Raw genomic sequence first — 19,560 nt, 5'->3', positions numbered from 1 at the left:
GAAACCACACTTGAACTATTGATGTCAAATAGCCTTACAAAAAGTTAGGTATAGCTCAAAAAAACTATACGATTATATCATGCAATAACCTGGTGACTCATCAATCTTCTCCGCACAATAACAAGAAATACAGTATAGAGGTACATGTTGGTCAACATTTATTGAAAAATATTAATTTCATATTGACAACTCATGACTTGCTTCAGAAGGTCGTTGGCAAAAGCAACATTTCTTTGACAGACACATCTTCAGGAAGATTAATAGTCATTTGACAAGTTGGAAGAACAGAAAATATAAGGAAGAATTTGATTGTATGGCTCCTGTGCTTCCATTTATAGTCCATATCAGTATGTCCTTCCATTTTTAACACCTTTGCATTGCTCCACAGATTTCATTATTTATTATTAAATATACATTTATAATACCCCTTTTAAGGGTCACTTAAGCACTTCAACCACCATATGCAACCATGCACAAACCAACATGCCATATTCAGCTACATTTCCTTAATAAAGACTCTAAATGGCTAGAACCCCTGCTTTTCACACCAACCCAGAGGAGTGTGTACATATGTGCGTGAGTGTCTGTATGGGTGTGGTGAGAAAGTCCACGGCTGGCACGTGAGTTCTCTGTAAACATTGGCTCTCTTCTGATGACCTGTCTGCTGGCCTTCGATGCTGAGGGGATTCGCCCAATTCCAGCACTGTAACATTCGGCGTTAGATCTTCTCTCTGGTGAAAAGTGCACTCCAGAACTAATGGGGTTTCAAAGGTCTATGCAAAACAGTCCACCACTGAATCACACATTTCTTATGTGTTAAAATGCAAATGATAAACCTCTCAAAATGTGCACTCATAAAGTAACACCTATAACTCAGTCAGTCCTCCTCAGTCTGCGTGTTACTAAAGATACTCTCGTGATGCACCAGTGCTCAGTCCAGAGCAGTCCTTTTATGTCCACTGAAAATAGAACACTACTTCAATCAAAAGCAAATTTTATGGAAAGTCAGTCCATTTAAATGTAGCTGGAGTGCACCTTGAAAACCTTGAACAAGCCAGGGAATGATGGGTGACTCACAGCTAACTTCGGAGCTCAACAGACCATCATGTCTGAAACATCTCAACCTCAGATCTATATTATGAGTAATACCTCTCAAGCTCGTTTGTATTGAACCGGATACCAGCTTTGCTAAGACTACTACTCTAATTAGACCCACTCATACTTCAGTGCCCCTCTCCACCCACCCTTCACCCTTGGACACCATGAGAGAAAGCATGGAGTAGCTGCAGGCTTGTTATTGCACATAACCTCATTTAAAAACAAATGAATTAAATAAAAGCCTGGGACTGACCTTTAGGAAACACAAGTAAGTGAAATATATTATAAAGGTAAAAATGGACACCGCTACGCCATCACAAAAAAGTGTCCATTTGCATATACTGGTGATATAGTGACTCCATACAGTCCCTTAAAACAGGTCTCTCTGTCTCTGTCTTTCTCTCGACCTCATCCGATTTCCATTTCTGATGTTCTTCTCCACTGGTCCGCGCTCCACGACGTTTACACTTCTATGGTTTTGAAGTAGAGTCTGGAGTAGATGTTATCCAGCTGGCTGTGCAAGGCGTGGAAGGATGGACGCTTCGAGGGCTCTGGATTCCAGCACTCCAGCATTATGCGATAGATGTTGGGCGGGCACTTGTGCGGACTGGGTAACCGGTAGCCCGATGCCAGGATCTCAAGCACCTCCTTATTACTTTTCCCTGAAGGTGTGAGATTGTGGGGAGAGGGGGGTGGGGGTTGGTTGTGAAAGTAAAACTTATTAGTTAAAAAAAGGAAGAGAGAGTGACTTCACTTCACATTGTATTTCACCAGATGGAAAATGCCAGAATTGGCAATCCTCTGCACGCACACAGACATACATGTACACAGACACACACATCTACCCACCATCGTATGGCATCTTCCCTCGTGACATCATCTCATAGAGCAGCACGCCAAAGGACCAGACGTCTGACTTGACAGAGAATCGCTGGTAGAGGGCCGCCTCGGGGGCTGTCCAGCGCACAGGGATCTTTGTGCTTCTGCTGGCCGTGTACACGCTGTCCTGCAAACCAACCAGCAGCGCAGAGGAGCTTTAACCTCACCACAGAACCCCTCAGCATCTCCAAAACTAGCCACCAACTAGCCTTAATAATAACAAAAACGAATTACCTTAGAATACGGTTATAGGTAATAGATAGGGTAATAGATGAAAGGTAACAGAATAAAGTACTAGGAAATAGAATAAGTTAATAGATAAGAGCATTAGATTATGCAGGGCTTAAAGCACAGAACATTTCTGTGGCTGAAATTATCAGAAATATTCAAATCTTAAACAATCTTGCCCGTGCCTGAATGTAGGCCCCTGAGACCTATACGCCCTGATTATGTCTTCTCAGGGTGGTTTACTTAAGTCTAGTATGACAGGCTTTTCATTTGACACTAGGAGCCGGTACAGACATGAGCGCATCAAGGTTTATGCCTCTGCTATCACTGACCTCTGGCCTTCTAGCAATTAGCTGAGGGAATCATTGACTTTGTGACCCTGTTTAACATGAGACGTTTCCCTTCCCAGCAAGAACAACAACTTGTTGCTGCCGGGACATCATTACCCATCACTGCACGGCCTGTCTGTCATGATCACCTTTATGATGCGAGCCAGACCAAAGTCGGCAACTTTGCAGATGAGGTCATCACCGACCAGGATGTTCCTGGCAGCCAGATCGCGGTGGACGATGTGCCGGTCCTCCAGGTAGGCCATGCCCTCCGCCACCTGGCTGGCCATGTAGATGAGATGGGCAGAGGTCAGAATCTGACCTTCGGGGGCTGAAAGCAGACAGCACACAAGATGAAAGTCGTTAGCACCACACTGTAAGCACAGCACTGAAACACTGGACCGTGTCCCCCATAAAAGATCAGACATATGAACACTAGGTCATAAATGATAGCATTAATGTTGTGCATTAAATATTCATTAACTGAAATGATTAACTGCATGAATAGGTATTTATAAGTGCAGTAATACATGGTAAGTAATGTAACTGATCTGATTACACATTTAATATAATATTATGCAATGAACATCATATTTAATTTCTTGAGCAACTATTGGTACTTCTTTGGTCATGCATGGCGTAGGTGTAACGTCATTTATAAATGAATATATGGAATAATATGTCAGTAAAACACAGTTCCGTAAAGCATTGCTGAAAATGTGCTTGCATGCAGAAATGGTTGTTGTTTCCCATTTTTGTGCTTTGAGCTCTCAAACTTTCCCCTGGGACTCACGTGACTCATCTCGATCATCCTCTTATGCAGTGCGGCGTTTCTTAATTATTTACAAAAGCTGCTCAAGAGAGCACAAAAATCCACTCCTCTCTCTGCCGAAGACGACATGGAGCAAGGCGGAGACAGAGACAGTCATCCATCATCCTAATTTGGGTCAAAGCCAACAGCAGCTGAGAGGCCTACGCATATTTAAGCGTGGCTCTTCATTTACTGTAAACCTAAACACAGGAAGGCAGCAAGACAGAAGATGAACCGCCGCCAATTAGTTATTCACCATTCCCTAATACAGAAGGCCTAAGTTATGTTCTGAAGGTTGATTTTTATTTGAATGGATGATTTCACTTGTAGATATTCCAAGAAATATTTACTCTCAATGCCATGTTTCTGGACCAAGTGAGCAAATATGACCAGTTTATTTTTACGAAACAGGTGTTTGATGCCCTTTTTTATCCATGTGTGGAAATAAAGTGGTTTCTTGTTAACTGTTAAATCTGGGTTATTCCAAATAGGAGTCAGCTGCTGCTATTGTTGGTGGATTGTCTGACTCCAGAGCTAGATAGATAGATAGATAGATAGATAGATAGATAGATAGATAGATAGATTGATGGATAGATTGATAGAGAGATGCCAGAAGTTATGTACTCACTGGCCAGGTAAGACTTGAGGCTGCCCTTGCTCATGAGCTCGGTGACAATGTAGACAGGCTCGCCGCGGGAGACCATGGCCAGCAGCTGGATGAGTTTGGGGTGATGCAGGTTCTTCAGCGCGTGCACCTCTTTTATGAACTCATCCTGCTTGGTGTCCTCTGGTCCACACACACACATGGAGAGAGAGGGGCCAGTCAAACAAACAGTGAAACCATTCAAACAATCAAACCATTAGGGCTACAACCATTATTTTCAGAGTCAATTAATCTTTTTATTAATCTTGCAACTAATTATTCTTTTCATAGTCAATTAATCTGTTTAATCGGATTATTTTCTTGATTAATCGATTAGTTGTTTAATCAATAAACACATGGTGGAAAGATGTTGTGTTTCCAAAATCCCAAGATTATATCCTTAAATATCTTGTTTTGTCCACACAGCAAAGATATTTAAAGATGAAAATGTAAAGATGAAAATATTCAAGTCTAAGAAGCTCAAAATCAGAGAATTTTGAGGTAATTTTGTCAAAAAAATAACACAAACCGATTAACAAAATAGTTAGCGATGTATTTAATAGTTGACAAGTTAACGATTAATACTTGCAGCCCTACAAACCATTGTGACTTTCAACCAATCTGCCATTAAATAATCTCAAATTAGCATATATTGTGCCTAGATAAGCATGTGACATGTTTGTCTGTTCAGAAACTGACAGCTATGAGAACTCTTAAGGACATACATGAAACCACATCGTCCTTCCATTTTATTTTTATAAAACCAGCTACCAAAAGAACCACAGCAGTGACGTGAGCATGCTTTTCTATACAGACCCAACAATACTTCCTCTGTCTACCTTGCTGCTGAGCTTCAGACCTCTAAAATGGCAATCTGTTATTCCAATGGTGGTTGAACAACTAAAAACTTAAATTTCACCCTCTTACACAAAAACAGTCTCTGGGAGTACATCTATTTAATGTTATGGCTGGCTGGGTGAAAGAGTGCTTATTTACTCAGGAAGGTGCAGCTTTATTGCTGTGCTGTACATCAGACAGGCCTACGTTCCACAAGAGTGCCGTCATAGCTCACAGACTGCTGCGTTCTCATTTCAAGGCATTTTTAGAGGAATATGCAAATGGAAAAACTGAATCAAAGCTCTGTGGTATCTCATTTTAGCAGAAGGAAAACAAAGTGGTATTTTTCTGCTGAGAAAAACTCACAATAGGGCCATCTTCCTCTTTTGAAAAACCTGTCTGTCTAACTTGGGCAAACATGCATGGAGAAGCAGGTGCCATACCATGTGGTTCCTGCTGTAGGCAACAATTTACTAGGGTCTAAAGTCAGTGTGTGTGTGTGTGTGTGTGTGTGGGGGGGGGGGGGGTTATAATAGAGATGACTCTCGCGGAGGAGGACTGGGCTATACGATTTAAAATATATAAACTGAGCAATATGATCTGAAATAAATGCCGTACCATTTAGATATTAAAATCAATTTAGGTCGGTAAGAGGTTAGAAGTGATGGTATCAATACATTTTGGGGCAAATATGGCCTCTCCTACTACTACTGATGCTACACACATTCATTAAACAATTGCTAAAGTTTCGCACTGGGTCAAATGAGGCCTACAAGCAGGATTCTGGGAGAGTTCCCAGAATTCAGCAGAATGTGGCTATGCACTGAAAACACCATTCAGTGTGTGTGTGTGTGTGTGTGGGGGGTGCTCTTCCTCTCTTATTCATCCTGAACACCAGAATAGCTTTTTCATTCTTTGTGTCCTAATAGCAGTAATTCTTACATGTCATGAATGAACAGAATATATATACCAATCTCTCAGTGAATATTAGTGAACATCAGTCATCCAACAGAACATCTTAGCTCTTTCCCAGGTGCTTGTGCTCCAACACTAACCTTGTTTTAGCATCTTGATGGCCACCTTCTGGTTCTTGCTGGTCCATGCTGCCTCCCACACCTCTCCAAAGTGCCCCTCCCCCAGCTTCTGCTGCAGCTTGAACTCCTCCCGCGGCCGCTCCCATGGCTCCATGTCGAATAGCTCCCGCTAGAAACCGGAGAGACATGGTTATAGCCCGCTGAAGCACAGCTGTGCTGCAGCATGAGGACAAACAGCAGCCCCAGGTGCAGTCAGTTTCATTTAGTCGATTCATTACCTGCTAGTACCATATTTAGACTTCTCATTATAGTGTAACACCAACACATGTAAAGAGTTACACATATACAGCACTCTTATTTTTTTTAGTGATACAGGCATGATGAATACACTTTGAGCGAAGGTCATTAGAGAGACAGATAGGACATTTGTCTTTGTTGAAGGTGTGAGCTCTTACAGTATGTACACAATAAGGAGGCTGGGGGAATATTTACTGTGTCAGCAAAGGTAGAGGTTAGTTTCATGGCAGGCGATAACAATCACCCATTCAGCAGCACAATAATGGCTAAGGGTGATCATATGGACCAATAGCAAAGGGGTTTGATAAAGAGAATATGTCTCTCTGTATGGTTGACATGATCAAACAAAGGACCACAACAAGGACATACAATATATTGGGAAAACATCTGCACATTTATTCAAAAACTGTGAAATATTACCAAAATATGAAATAGCCTTGGACTAAAAATTAAAATACAGTGTTAGAAATGTATTTCAAACCCATTGTTTTAAAAAAGTGCATAACAGAGTAGAAAATATGAATTGTTTTTAAAAAGTACTTTTGTATGCAGATTATGCATATAATACAATACCACTGTAGAACTACACCTACAAAAGACTAATGGAGAAATTATTGGACTTGATCATAATGTAAAGAGCTTATGTAACATTGTTCTTCAATTTCAGCGCTCAATCTCAATAAATATCTAAATATCTACCACAATCTTCAGACAAATCAGAAAAACATTTAGATTTGATTCAATAAATTGGACCATAATTGTCATATAACATACTTCAAATGGCATATAGACAAAAATCACATATGACTTGAAATGCTAAATAATTGGGCTCAAAACAATAAGTTGCAATATCAGTTGCAACAGTAAGTGACAAGATGAAACTGAATATATATGTGATATATATTCATATACACACGATATATACTGTATATATACTGTATATATGTGTGTGTGTGTGTGTGTGTGTGCGTGTGTGTGTGTGTGTGTGTGTGTGTGTGTGTGTGTGTGTGTATGAGAGAGAGAGTGTATGTCACTCTGTCCACTGCCTCAGTGACTCAGTCTTAGCGTCTCCCCTGGAAAGGAAGAGAGAAGAGTCTGAAGTCACGACGAGGCTTTCTGCCAATTAAATAAATAAATAAAAACAAGGCCGATCAATACAAAAACACGGGGAGGGGCATAGCAGCTACAGCCATGACATTGCCCTAACATGGCCGCCCTGACCCCAAATTAAATGACAAACGAAAAAGCCTGACCTAAAAAGGTACGCTGTGTATGCTAAAATAAATGTGCAAAAAAAATGTGAGATGGTTTCCATTATATTTAAGTTTTTTAACCACCCTTTTCACACATGGATGGATGCTATATATGTCCAAGCACATGTGCAACACTGCCGCACATGTGGGTACAGCTGTGCTTAGAAACACTGTTTCTGGGCATACCTGCTGAACACACGGTTGGTCCAGGGGACAGCCCAGGCTCTTGCTGTTGCTCTGGTAGTACCGGATGAGCTCGTCCAGAGTGGCGAAGGAGATCTTGTCAGACACAAAGTAGGCACCAATCGCTGACCGGCGTATACGAAAATGATACACTTGGCCTTCATTTCTGGCTGTTGGGGGACAAAAACATAAAAATTAATCACATTGTGTGTGTGTGTGTGTGTGTGTGTGTGTATTGATTGATATGGCCTTTGAAGGGAGATGTATATTTATTGATGTTCTCCCCTTCTGCACAGCCTTGGCCCAGTCTAGTGAACTGATTCCCTTCCTCCCTCTAGTGGAGAACCAGACCTGCTGCGGTGAATCACGTGTGAGCACATAACCTGCTAAGGAGCTGTAATACACCCATTGGTCTTGCTACATCCTTCTGTCAGTTTTATTATAAACACAATAATCCACTGGTTTAGCGATGCAAAAGAACAAGACTAATTCACACTGCATTCTGAAGTGGCATTTTAAAAACACTCGGGGCTGGACTCCAGGAATACTCCCTGCTCACGACAGTAATAAACTGGGCGTAATAGTGCGAGAATGGCTCCTGGTGAATAGAGGCCCTGCTGACCTACATTTCAGACAGAGAGGGAAATGGCAGTGCGGAATATGGGGCAGTAGAATAGAATGCCAGGGAAAGAGGAGAGGGGAGGCTCACAGCGGAGGAGACTCATTGGGATCAAAGTGGCCAATGCGAGAGTAAGGCGGGGGGGGGGGGGGGGGGGGGCGCATGGTGAAGCTCACAAGATGGGTTCTGCAGAGGGGCTGAAAAGAGATGCAAGGAAAGAGAGAGGAAGGAGAGAGAGAGAGACTAGCAAGAAATGCTGAATAGAGAGAGAGAGAGAGAGAGAAATGAGCAAGAAATGCTGAATAGCATTTCTCAGGCAGAGCGCGTTTCATTAAGATAGAAATAGTGAGGGATGGAATAAAGTGTGTAAATGAGGCAAGAGAAAACAAAGGATTCAGAGTGCTATGGTGAAGCAAGAGACCGTGTGGTAATAACCAATCCCAGTGGGGCTTTCATCAATTACCAGCTCTGATGTCTGTCCCAGCCTCCAGCCCAAGTATGATGCATGAGGGGACCAGCGGGATGGAGAGACCATGTCAGCTTTACGAAAGCAAGGAGTGCTCACCTGAGATGGTGTACTCGTCGCTGTGGCTCTCGCTGATGCGCACCAAGAAAGAGCCATTCTTGTTCTGTTGGGCCAGGAGAAGCTTTTCAGCCTTCTGTCTGTTGATGTTCCCATAGTACCATCTTCACACCAGCACACATGCAGAGAGAGACAAGAGCCTTAGACATACACAAACACAGAGGCACAAGTGCAGCCCCTTGTGCTATCAGCTATCACGTCCGTTTGAACCACGTGTGTAAAATTCAAGATGCAAATTAAGTGACTTACTTACTGCATCTAGAGGGAGCGGGTTCAGCTGATAACACTGTTCCATGATGACATGAAATTTGACCTTACTGATAGTCAGCAGATTATAGAGATTTTACTGGCCATGACATGCCATAGTACAAACTCTGTACCAGTGTGTTCACAGGGCGCGTTCCCTTAGTGTATTGTTGTGAAACCAACATGGTAACAATGAGATATTCAAAATCACAGGCAGGCACAGGCATTGCACAATTATGTTATTGGGAAATGCATATCTGGTTAATGTTCTAAATTCACTGCAAGTGGAAAAGAGCTGGCCTAGACTATTACACAGAGCATGTTTTGTAACAGCGCAATTTTTTTCAGCTCTACTTACTGTAGTCTTTGAAATAATTTCCATGAGCTATTATATTAAAAATAGAAACCCTAGCTCTGAATGCTTACATGAGACTTCAGTTTTGTTCTGTGAATGTGTCCCATAGTGACATATTCAGTAGATTATTTTAGATTCCCTTTGAGTTTGAAACTAAAGCTGTAATGTTGCTACACAAGACTTGGTGAGAGCTGCTCATCATGGAAAAGCTTTTGAAACGGGCCAACGAACTGACATCACCTGTGTAGAGAGTAAATATGGGTGTGGCTTAAGGCACACGCACACACCCGGTTTTTGAATGGCCCCAATGAAGTTCAGGTTTCGCTGAAACTGCATGATGCAGGTAAGGCTCTCAAACGGTTTGAGTCAAACCAACAGTGTAGGACCTAGATGCATGACTGGCAATTAAGTGACCTTCCCTTTCCAGTATGATATTACAAAAACATACAGAGACTTTGCATGCAACTTCAAACGTGGGCTGGTTTGTGCTAAATCCCTTGACACACTTCAGATTGGTTAATATTTTGAGCAGGACCTGAACCTTCTGTAGCACCTATTCTCATAGTGATACTCAGTCAGAAAGAACTTTGGTACAGTTAGACTATTGATATGCAAGCTTAGTTACCTCTTCATAAGTGACCTTATAGACCTATTATGAATAGTCAATTTGGTCGGTTAAGTTTTAACACACCTGGTTATGTTTTCTTTCAATCAAACGTTAATTCCCAGAATGAAATCAAAGGGTAAACATTTCCTTGGCATCCTCACTGTTGACATTTAAAGGCAACATCTCAGCACTAAGGCCTATGTTGTTACTCACTTGTATTTTGCAAATTCATCTTGAACCAAAGCTACATAGTTAGCCGGTAGTAGTCCTGACTCCAATGTGCCGGTAAGTTTTTTGGCAAGCACATAATCACCCCGCTTTTCGATGACCGACAGTTTATCACCTTCTTTCACAGTGAGCTCCTCCTCGCTCCTGGCTTCGAAATCAAACAAAGCCGCATAAAGCTGCGTTGGCTTTTTCTTGGGAGCTGGGACACTGATATCACCTGAGACTGTCCGGATTTCTGCTGGTCGTGTTATGTTCGGATAGTGAAATTCGGGCCATATCCAGTTCCATATCCTACTACAACATGGCATACAAGTGCGACAACAGTCCTCCATCCCAAGCCGATTCCTCGGGCTCTCGCGGCAACGGCGGAGGTATCCAGAGTATGCGTGGGCTGGACACGACGTTAAAAGTAAAAATGAATCAGTGGTCTTTTACAGTAGCCTATATCTCCTCAGATCGTTGAACGCCGCTACACAGCACTACTGTGATGTCCCTTCTTCGTTTTTTCGCAGTGCACTTCACAGCAGTAGGGGATCAGGTGGAACCGGTTCTGCGTTTGGATGGATCACATTCACAGAACTAAGCGCGTCGTGGGAATGCGGAAACGGCATGTTGTTTAGTGGAGTGTAATTTCGAGAGGCTGAGCTGAGAAATACATTTCATTGAGCCTGCCGAGGGAGGGTGCTCACTGTGGTTTGTCTTGTGAACGTCATCCTTAAAGACATAGGCAAGGACTCCCAGGGGATAACCTGCTCCTGCTCTTTCACTAACCACTGCAACCATCGTCATTTTTAAGGCTGGTAGTCAATAGGGATGGTAGCAGAATACCATAGCGGCTACACAGTCTTTGGCGCGGCTTTCCTCCTCTGCGTCTCCCACCAACTCTGCACCTGTGCGTCATCGTGCGCTTTATCCATCTAACAACTGAAACACTAAGACGAAATTCAGTTATATGTAAATTAAGTCTCCCAAAAATTCTAAGGATATTTAGATAAGACCTAATAAAATGCAACATAGCTTATTCTCTTCTATTCATTCTGTTACGAACGGGGCCTGTTATGTCGGCATTTGCTTCTATTGTTGTTTGTGCTATAAAATGTGTGAGGGCATCTCCAAAAACTTCCACTCTGCTGAAACTTAAGACACAGTACACAGAAATCTGTTTGATATATAGCACACAGTTTTATTAGTATATTTAGCTTTGTGAGGTACAGCTTGGGAGGAAAAAAAGAAGTCACAATTTGATGTAATGAAACATTTTTACCAAAGCCGTGACATCACAATGAAGAAAGCTTGATTTCAAATCATTGGATTCTTCAGTAATCAAATTGATATGTTAGGTCAAAGAGCCGCCAATGCTGTTTTGCATTGAAACAAACAGAAATGGAGTTTTTCATCTTTTTTCTCAATCTTTTTTTTAAGTTGTTTCACATATATATTTATCAACACTTGTTTTCTAAAGAATTTAAGTATTCAGCCACATGTACTGGAAAAAATATCCACTGTTAACACAATAAATATAAAAAAAGAATAATTATTTAATATAATTTAAATGGTATCAAAGAGGGAAATGGGCCTTCAATAAGACATTTATACACTAAAAAATTTTCTAATTTTCCTGAGGTTTTATAGTCTGCTGTTTTACAACATGGATTATTTGTATTTAACACTAGAAACCCTGTATGGGTTAGGGTGTGTCAATGGCTTATACATTATTTATATAGCAGACTCTATGAGTATTGGCGAGTGGTAGGCGCCTGGCTAGTTTAAGGCCACAGCACCCAGGCTATGTTGACTGAGGCAGGAGCGTGTCTACAAGGCAAGGACATCCAGTGGCTCAACCCTGATCAGCTCAAGTCCTCTTCCCATTGTGGTGTCTATGAACCAGGTTTCAGACACATTTAGTCCCATTTCCCTTCAATGAACATGTAATCAGATTTAAATTAAACGACAGACTGGGGTTATCGAGGGAAAGGAGTTGTATGTGACAAACAAAAATAAATCAAAACAAACCTGATAAAAGAAGAGAATTTCAAAAGTCTGTACATGTAAACATCACACTTCCACTGAGTCCAAAATGAAGGGGAATTAGTTTTTTTTTTTTCACATTGGTATTAGTTACAAAGTCAAAGCAGAACCCAGACTGTTGGTTTCTGGTGCAGTAAGATATAACAGGGAAGGAAATCAAAGAAAAAAGAAAACAAAAGTAATCCACAATACCATCAAATGACAAAGACAATGGTCGGAAAATCATTTTGCGACTGGACTTCAGCTATACACTGCCCTTGATAGAAAAATAAAAAGTTACATTTCTTTCTCCGCTGTGTATGTTTTTCTGTTCATCTTTTTGTTTTTGCTGAGCTACACATCTGACCAAAGCAGACCATTAAGAGTGTGTGTTCACTAGCAGGTGTCCCCGACAAGCGTCACTCCTGCATACCCCTCCTGAAATGTCTAGTTGGACAGTCCCTTAATGTGTGTTTGTTGGCCCTGCCCTCATCAGGGCACAAGATAAGATAAGCTCCACAGCTCCCTGGTGAATTTCCACACCTGTACAGCAAGCACACAGCAATTTGGCTGAGGACACATCCGTCCACAGTTCTCCAACATGCCTCTAGAGGGAGTACTGCTTAACTAATAGTCTATCATTTCATCTTCTTGTGTGGTTTTGATGTAAGTTGGGCCAAAATGCAAATATCCTATTGTGTTACATAACAACACTATAGTCAGGTCAACAACTTTGTGTGGTATAAATGTCCTGTGTGCTTGGAGGAGACTGTCCACCAATGAGCAGCAGGCCTCTGTGACACTGTTCAGGCAGACTGCTAAGAGTTTTGACATCCTGGTTTGGAATGTATATAGGCATACAGAGTAACGTCACTTGTGATGTTGATATTGTACAAAATATCTCTGAAAAGACCACTTACTTGCAATACAAAAAAAGTATTTATAAAATAATAATAATCGTAATAATAACTGTTACACTAATAAAAATAGAAATCATGTTTAAAAAGGTGTCGACAGTGGGGCCAACTATTAGTCCTCCAGAGGTCCCGAAGAGTCAGAAATCTGAGTAAGAATGCTCTGATTATGGCTAAAATACTCTGCGGTCTCCAAGACACACTGTATACTATAGCTGCACACAGAAAGAGGAGTGGAAATCAAACAGTGAAGATACACCTTTCCAAGATTGTCTTCTGCCTAGATTTTTTTTCAATGTTCATTTTGAACAGTTTGTTTTCTTGAAGTAGCTGTCCGTGAAAACGAGAAAACGCGCAAATGGGAAAGGAGGTGCAGGATAGTTCTGAATGGAGTATTTAGCACGAGCCTCTTCACTAAAAAATCTTGCCTCTATCGACCTTTTCTTTGATGATTTTTTTTTAACTGTCGTCCCTTGTCTTTTCTTTTCAAACAAATACACAACTTGTATCTGACTTTTTTCTTTTTAAATTCCTTCTCGGTTAAACTGTAGCAGAGCTTAGTGGCATGTGAGGTTAGAGAAATTCAGCAGCAGCGCTTGACAATGTCATTTCCTTAGTAGGGTGGGGGTGGTAAAGGGTAAGGGGTTGTTGGGGGTGGGTTGGGGATCCATCCATCACTCTGGGCCAAGCTTGCCTAAAGCACTGGATGAAGAGAAGGCTGCATCCAAAACCACTACCCTATCTCCCCTTGTCCAATCCATCGCTCAACATAACTGACATTACAAGGGCAGTCTCTTGAGGGAAGAGACAGAGAGGGATGGCAAGAGACTGAATGTATGTATGAATACGAGTATATTTGGCTGTGTGTGTGTGTGTTAAGGAAAGTGGGAAACAGACTGTCTGTCGAGTGACACAGATAGCCTGTATATTTGTGTGTGTGTGTGTGTGCATGAGTGAGTGAGAGACAGTGTATATGTATGTGTATGTAAGAGAATACAGTGAGACTAGGACACAGAGAATTGGAAAGTGACAGTGTATGTGGGGGATATATTAATCCAGAGCTCATGAATACCACGAGGCTCAGCAGTCTGGAGAACACAGAGCGCATATATAGACGGGGAATATCTCTTAGTCTGATTTGCACGGTAGGAATGCCATCTCTGTGCACTAACAAAACCTGCCAAACTCCAGGGACTGCCATCTGATCTGTGTCAAACAACAGGAATGAGAAATGAGACTCTTATGTTTCTTCTCTCCCTCCCGCCACGCCCGGCTATCTGCCTTACTCTTCCCATGGTGCATTGCAATGCGTAGATGAAAGAGCAACCCAAGGGAGAGCTGGATACTGCTGAAACAGAGCGCTGGATGGAGCCACCACAGGGAAACCAGAGCGAGGGTCAAAGACACGAGAGAGGAGAGATGATTCAGTGGCATCACCGCTCACACACACACCGCTGACACAGGGGACAAGGTGAAGGACCAGGGGAAGGAAGAGGGGGGGAGAGAGAGAACACAGTGAGGTGTAGCCTCAGACTGGTCATTTTTGCATATTTTGTTCATTTTTCTTTTGTCATTTGTTTTACCAACAGCATTTTAGAATAGACAGCTCCCACACATTTCGACTGTACATTTAACCATTCCACTTTTCATAAATAAAATATATTAAATTTTCTCTTCTCAATTCTTCAAAATGTGTTGCCGCGGGCCAAGAAATGACGCACACATAAATAGGATGCCCATGCATGGGGTAAGGATAGGGGTGTTTAACTCTATGGTGCAGGGACACAGTGGGTGCTTGCAATGCCACGGAGCCTCTACACACGTGACTCTGAAGTCTACATGAGCTCTCACACATTCAGTCACACTCATATGCGAGTTGTTTTCGACAGAGCCCTAACCTTGGCATGTGGTGACCGCAGGTAAGTGTGATCACACCTGAGCCACCCACCTAGCGTGGGTTAACCCAACTGCCGACGGTCAGGAACGCTATGATTATCAACTGCACGGTCACACTCTATCCCCCTTCAGCAGAGCCCAGCCCACACTGGTGTGAGATGGAGAACTCTTCCCTTACTCACTCCACATAAACAGTGACACCAACCACCCACCCTCCCTCCCTCAGCTGCCTGCCACTGGGCTTCTCTGCTGCATTTTCTGTGTGCAAAAGGGAGCAAAAGATAACAGTGATGTGACAGTCAACCCCTACAAGCCCGACTGTCATTGAGAAGAAAAACAAACAAAAAGAGGGGAAACCAGGCATATGAAATGTAAAAAAGAATTGAATCAATAAATTAAAGTTTGCATTTCATTCGCTATAGGTCAAAGATCTGAGTAGCCCTCCTGGAGGCTGAGGTGATGGGTCCAGAGGACTCTCCTGACCCACTGTGAGTCGGAGGTTGGGAGGGGGGGTTACGTGTGAACCTTAGGAGCTGAGCTCACTTCAAAGTGTCACAATATTCTCTCTCACAGCAAAGAAATAAGGATAAGCGCACGAGAGAGATAAGAGAGTAAAAGCAAACAGCCCTGTGAAACCAACAGAAGAATGCCAAATCACATTGCAAGCCACGAAAATAGAAATTTCACAGAAAAAAACAACAGTAAAAAAAAGTAGACGGCAGTTTTTTGTCTTTTTTTTTCTAAAGTATTTTTTTTCTTTCAAGTCTCCCATCTATCAGTTTTTCTTGCGGATTTTACAGTTTCATCAGTTCTCCTCCCACGTCTGCCTCTTCATGGTCTTGGTCCATGGATTTGGTCTTGAGGTGGTCTGGTTGTGCAGCAGGCTGGCGGTCCTGACTTCTTGAGGTTTCAGGTCTGTGGCAAATTAGAGTCCAGTCCATAGCAGCAACATGGATTAATGGCCATTTTGTTTTTTTAAAAGAAAAGAAAAAATAGTTGAGTCAACAGATATAAAGACAAGAGACAGATGACTCTGTCCTCCAAACCCCTCATTACTGAGCAGAGGAGAGCGGAGTGTAGAGGAGGGGAGGCAAAGCAAAAGGTATGAAGCATAGGGAGTTGGGGAAAAAAGCTAGATGCGATGAGCCAAAAGCCAAGGAGAGGACGTGGTGTGTGCCACGCTGAGGACAGAGAGATTTGGCATCCGAGGTGATGGGGTGGTCCGACCCATCCGCTCATGTGGAGAGCCATATGCTGTGCTGGGCCGGCTATGGCAAGTGCAATTGGCCCCTCAAAGAAAAAGTCCAAGTCCCACAGACAACACAAGTCTGAGATGATGGTGGGGCAACGACGGGTTAGGGGAGGGGGGAGGATGGGTGATATCAGGTTACCATGGCGGTGAAGGGGGTGGGGACGTCACAAACTTTCTAGTGGTAGTCAAGTCACTTCAGCTCAAAAAAATGATGCCAATATTTACACATGAAACAACACGGAAATGCTGTTGGACCAAACCCTTCACTTGAATCTCCCGTTTCCCTCACCTGAGCCTCTAAAAGCAACTCTGGTGAAGTCGGCCAGGAGTCGAGAACACAGAAGACCCGGCAGATCTGAGGTATTTTTTTTTTTTTCAAGGGTGGGTGGGTGGGGGTGTGTTTGAGGTCAGGGTGGTAGCAATGGCATCTCCTTATGCATAAGATAAGCGATCCTCCCCAGGGAGAGAACTGGGAGGGAGAGGGCGAGGTCTGGAGAAGTAGGGGGGAAAGTGCTTTAGGACACTGAGAGCATTATTTACAGCAGGTTCATAAGTCTCTCACTCTTTCCTTTCATTTGCTCACGCACGCACACGCACACACGTGTGCACACACACACACGCACACACTCACAAGAAAAGAAGAAAACGAACGAACAAACAAAAAAATAAACATTAAACAAGGACATTATTTATACTTTCCAGTTAGACAAAGTGTTTTAGTTGATAATGTGAGGAGTCTTTTTGTAAGGGGCTCTCTCTCGAGGAGGGAGGTGAAGAGAGGTGTCTTGTAAATCTCACTGGCGTCATGTATATAGCATCCTGCTTCAGAGCCCACATCACTCACCCACACGGGTCAGGGGCACAGGTGGGGGGGGGGGGGGGGGGGGTGGGGATTGTTGCCCAAATGTTTCTTCCTCTCTCTTTTCTGTTCCTTTCTTTTCAGCCCCCAGTCTCTATCCATGCTCTCAAGGCTTATCTCTCTTTTCACTCACCACTCTTTCGTTATCTGAATATTTTAGCAGTCAAAATTTATTTTAGGATCGAGGTGGGTGCGTTGAGGTGTTGAGCCCCCGAACGGAGCGAGAGGCTTGGGAGGAGAGAGAGGTTGAGGAGGAGAGCCAGGATCTGAGTTGGAGCGAGAGAGAAGCTGCGGGGGCAGTGTGGTAGCGTCACAGAGAGCAATAGAAAAGAGCACAGGGACAGGGAGGAGAGAGAGAGAGAGGGAGAGCGAGAGCAAGAAGGGTGGACGGATGAGTGTGTGGGCGCTCCAGCGTCCCTGGATCAGTTCTGCTGCAGGATGAGGTTCTCCAGCTCGTCGGCCGAGCGCAGCAGGAAGGCTGCCGACTCGCGGTAGCCGGCGATCAGCTGCCGCACGGCTGTGATCTCGGTGGGGCTGAGCTGGGCTGATGTGCCTCCGCCTGCCCCGCCGCTGCTGCCGTTGCGCCCATGGGTGTGGGCGTGGCTGTTGGAACTGGATGAGGAGGACGAGCTGGACACCAGCGACTTCATGCTGAGGTCAGTGGGGCCTGGAAGACACAGACAATTGAGACAGGCATATAGTACTTATAGTAAACAAGTTTGTGCCAAAGCCCCTGAAACAATGCAAAGTAGAAACGTATGCAAAAAACATATTCATCTAACACACATAATGTATGCTTCAAATGTATGCTGAGGTGAGAGAGGCCTTGGAGATACAGACAATAGATATACGTTTAACATTTTTACGTGAGACAATAGTTTGTGCCAAGACCTCTGTAACAATGTACACTAGAAAATTATATAAAAAAAACATTATGTACGCTTCAAATTCATTGCAAAATGCTACTGTAAAGAGTATTGATTGACTAAATGTAGCTCCTTGAAACCTTAATTTCACCAAATTACTTGGAAGCCGTTAACAGAATTTAGTATAGCAAGTACGTACTTTTAAATAATTTAAATAACTTAAATAATAATAAAAAAAATCTAAAAGCTTACAGTGTATTTTCAGAACATACTTTTAATTAAAGTGTTTTTTCTGTGTCTTCGTGCATTAATTCTGAATTAGCAGAACATTTGAAAATTGTAGCGTGGGTGTGATCTGATTAGATACTATGTAAGACCCACACACACACTATGAACACACACATGTGCACAGTGTTTAAGTGGTGTCAAGCTGTTTCGTTATTTTTCTCTTTTCTGCTGTGTCTTAAAGGCGTCTCTTTTCATCAGTCCTGTTATAAGAGTCACTTATGATCCTGTCAATCAGCAGATAACGCCCCTCACCGTTGCTCTGTGCCGTGCCAGTCGTCAGGGAAACGGGCTGTGGCATGCTGGCGCCCAGTCCGCTGTAGCCACGGTAACTGTAGTTGAGGCCTCCGTTGATGTACAGCTGATCCTGGGAGTACGCCGTGGCAGCCAAAGAGTACGCAGAGTGGGCCAGGGAGGCCGGCTCACGGGTGCTGGGCTTGTCCAGAGCAATGGGCTCCTCCTGACACACACACACACACGCGCGCACACACACACACACATGCACGCACACACGCATGCACACACACGTACGCACATACACAAACAAAAACATTAATCTATAAGATTCAGCACTACACCACCTCACCTCTTTCCTACAGTCACAACTGGGGTGTGCTCTGCACATACCCTCCACTGACGTGTGGTTTCAGTGATAATGTCACTATCAGTCCTTCACCACAGTAAAAACCACATGTCATCTGGCCTTTGGAACAAGGAACACATCTGGCCTTTGGAACAAGGAACACATCAGCCCAAAGATTAAATGCGCACATGCGTATTTGTAACCATATATAAATAAATGGCTACAGGCCTGCAGGCTGTATAGCTCTGCAAAACTGTGGAGACAACCGCTGACATGTTACAGTCTTTCCCACTCTTGTGGCACATTATTTAGATGTTAGTTGCCACATTTCTTAGATGCTTAGATGTTTACACGTCCTTACTGAATGGTGTGAATGACATAACATAATCACATTACCACATTACATTGTGAGTGTTAATCAAGCCTATCAATCAAACCTAATGATTCTCTGTTAAAAAACCTAGAATTCGGACCTTGTGACAGGCACAGATCCAAGCCCATGGATTATATTTATTATGCTGTGCAGAGAACTGGAAGAAATATCTGCAAGCTACAAAATTGAATTTCAAAGTAAAAAGGTTTGTTGGCTTAGAAGTTAAATAGAATCTTTGTGGTCAAACCTGGGACACATCAATCTGTCTTATCTATATCTGACTACTATCCTGACA

The 19,560-nt window shown here is 43.0% G+C and overlaps 2 protein-coding genes across 4 annotated transcripts in view; both read right to left on the bottom strand.

Moving 5' to 3' along the window:
• Positions 1-135: 135 nt before the first annotated feature.
• Positions 136-10,939, bottom strand: srms (src-related kinase lacking C-terminal regulatory tyrosine and N-terminal myristylation sites). The gene is made up of 8 exons (XM_076275795.1): positions 10,216-10,939; positions 8,777-8,898; positions 7,596-7,762; positions 5,881-6,028; positions 3,974-4,132; positions 2,684-2,865; positions 1,948-2,104; positions 136-1,760 (listed from the first exon to the last, which is right to left on the bottom strand). Exons 1-8 carry the CDS (start codon positions 10,560-10,562, stop codon positions 1,561-1,563), a joined length of 1,482 nt encoding a protein of 493 aa, XP_076131910.1. The 5' UTR covers positions 10,563-10,939; the 3' UTR covers positions 136-1,560.
• Positions 10,940-17,193: 6,254 nt separating this feature from the next.
• Positions 17,194-19,560, bottom strand: part of nol4lb (nucleolar protein 4-like b) — an 86,531-nt gene continuing 84,164 nt past the window's right edge. For all 3 annotated transcript variants that reach the window (XM_076275791.1, XM_076275792.1, XM_076275793.1), the window contains 2 exons: positions 18,565-18,769; positions 17,194-17,825 (listed from right to left, as the gene is read on the bottom strand). In XM_076275791.1, coding sequence (XP_076131906.1) covers positions 17,581-17,825; positions 18,565-18,769 — 450 coding nt within the window. In that variant the 3' untranslated portion in view covers positions 17,194-17,580. The remainder of the gene's footprint in view (positions 17,826-18,564; positions 18,770-19,560) is intronic.

Source organism: Alosa pseudoharengus, unplaced genomic scaffold (assembly GCF_046254945.1).
Source record: "Alosa pseudoharengus isolate Yale_2024_CS ecotype anadromous, Long Island Sound unplaced genomic scaffold, YU_APseudo_1.1 YU_APseudo_1.1_scf_9, whole genome shotgun sequence".
NCBI classification, from domain to species: Eukaryota; Metazoa; Chordata; class Actinopteri; order Clupeiformes; family Clupeidae; genus Alosa; species Alosa pseudoharengus.
The sequence above is the reverse complement of the archived record's forward strand: the minus strand, read 5'-3'. Positions and strand labels throughout refer to the sequence as shown.

Coding starts and splice junctions, on each gene's coding strand:
- srms (XM_076275795.1), bottom strand. CDS start 10,562: ATGGAGGACTGTTGTCGCACTTGTATGCCATGTTGTAGTAGGATATGG. Junction 7,763..8,776: donor CGACGAGTACACCATCTCAG/GTGAGCACTCCT, acceptor GTCCCCCAACAG/CCAGAAATGAAGGCCAAGTG. Junction 2,866..3,973: donor CCTCAAGTCTTACCTGGCCA/GTGAGTACATAA, acceptor GTCTGCTTTCAG/CCCCCGAAGGTCAGATTCTG.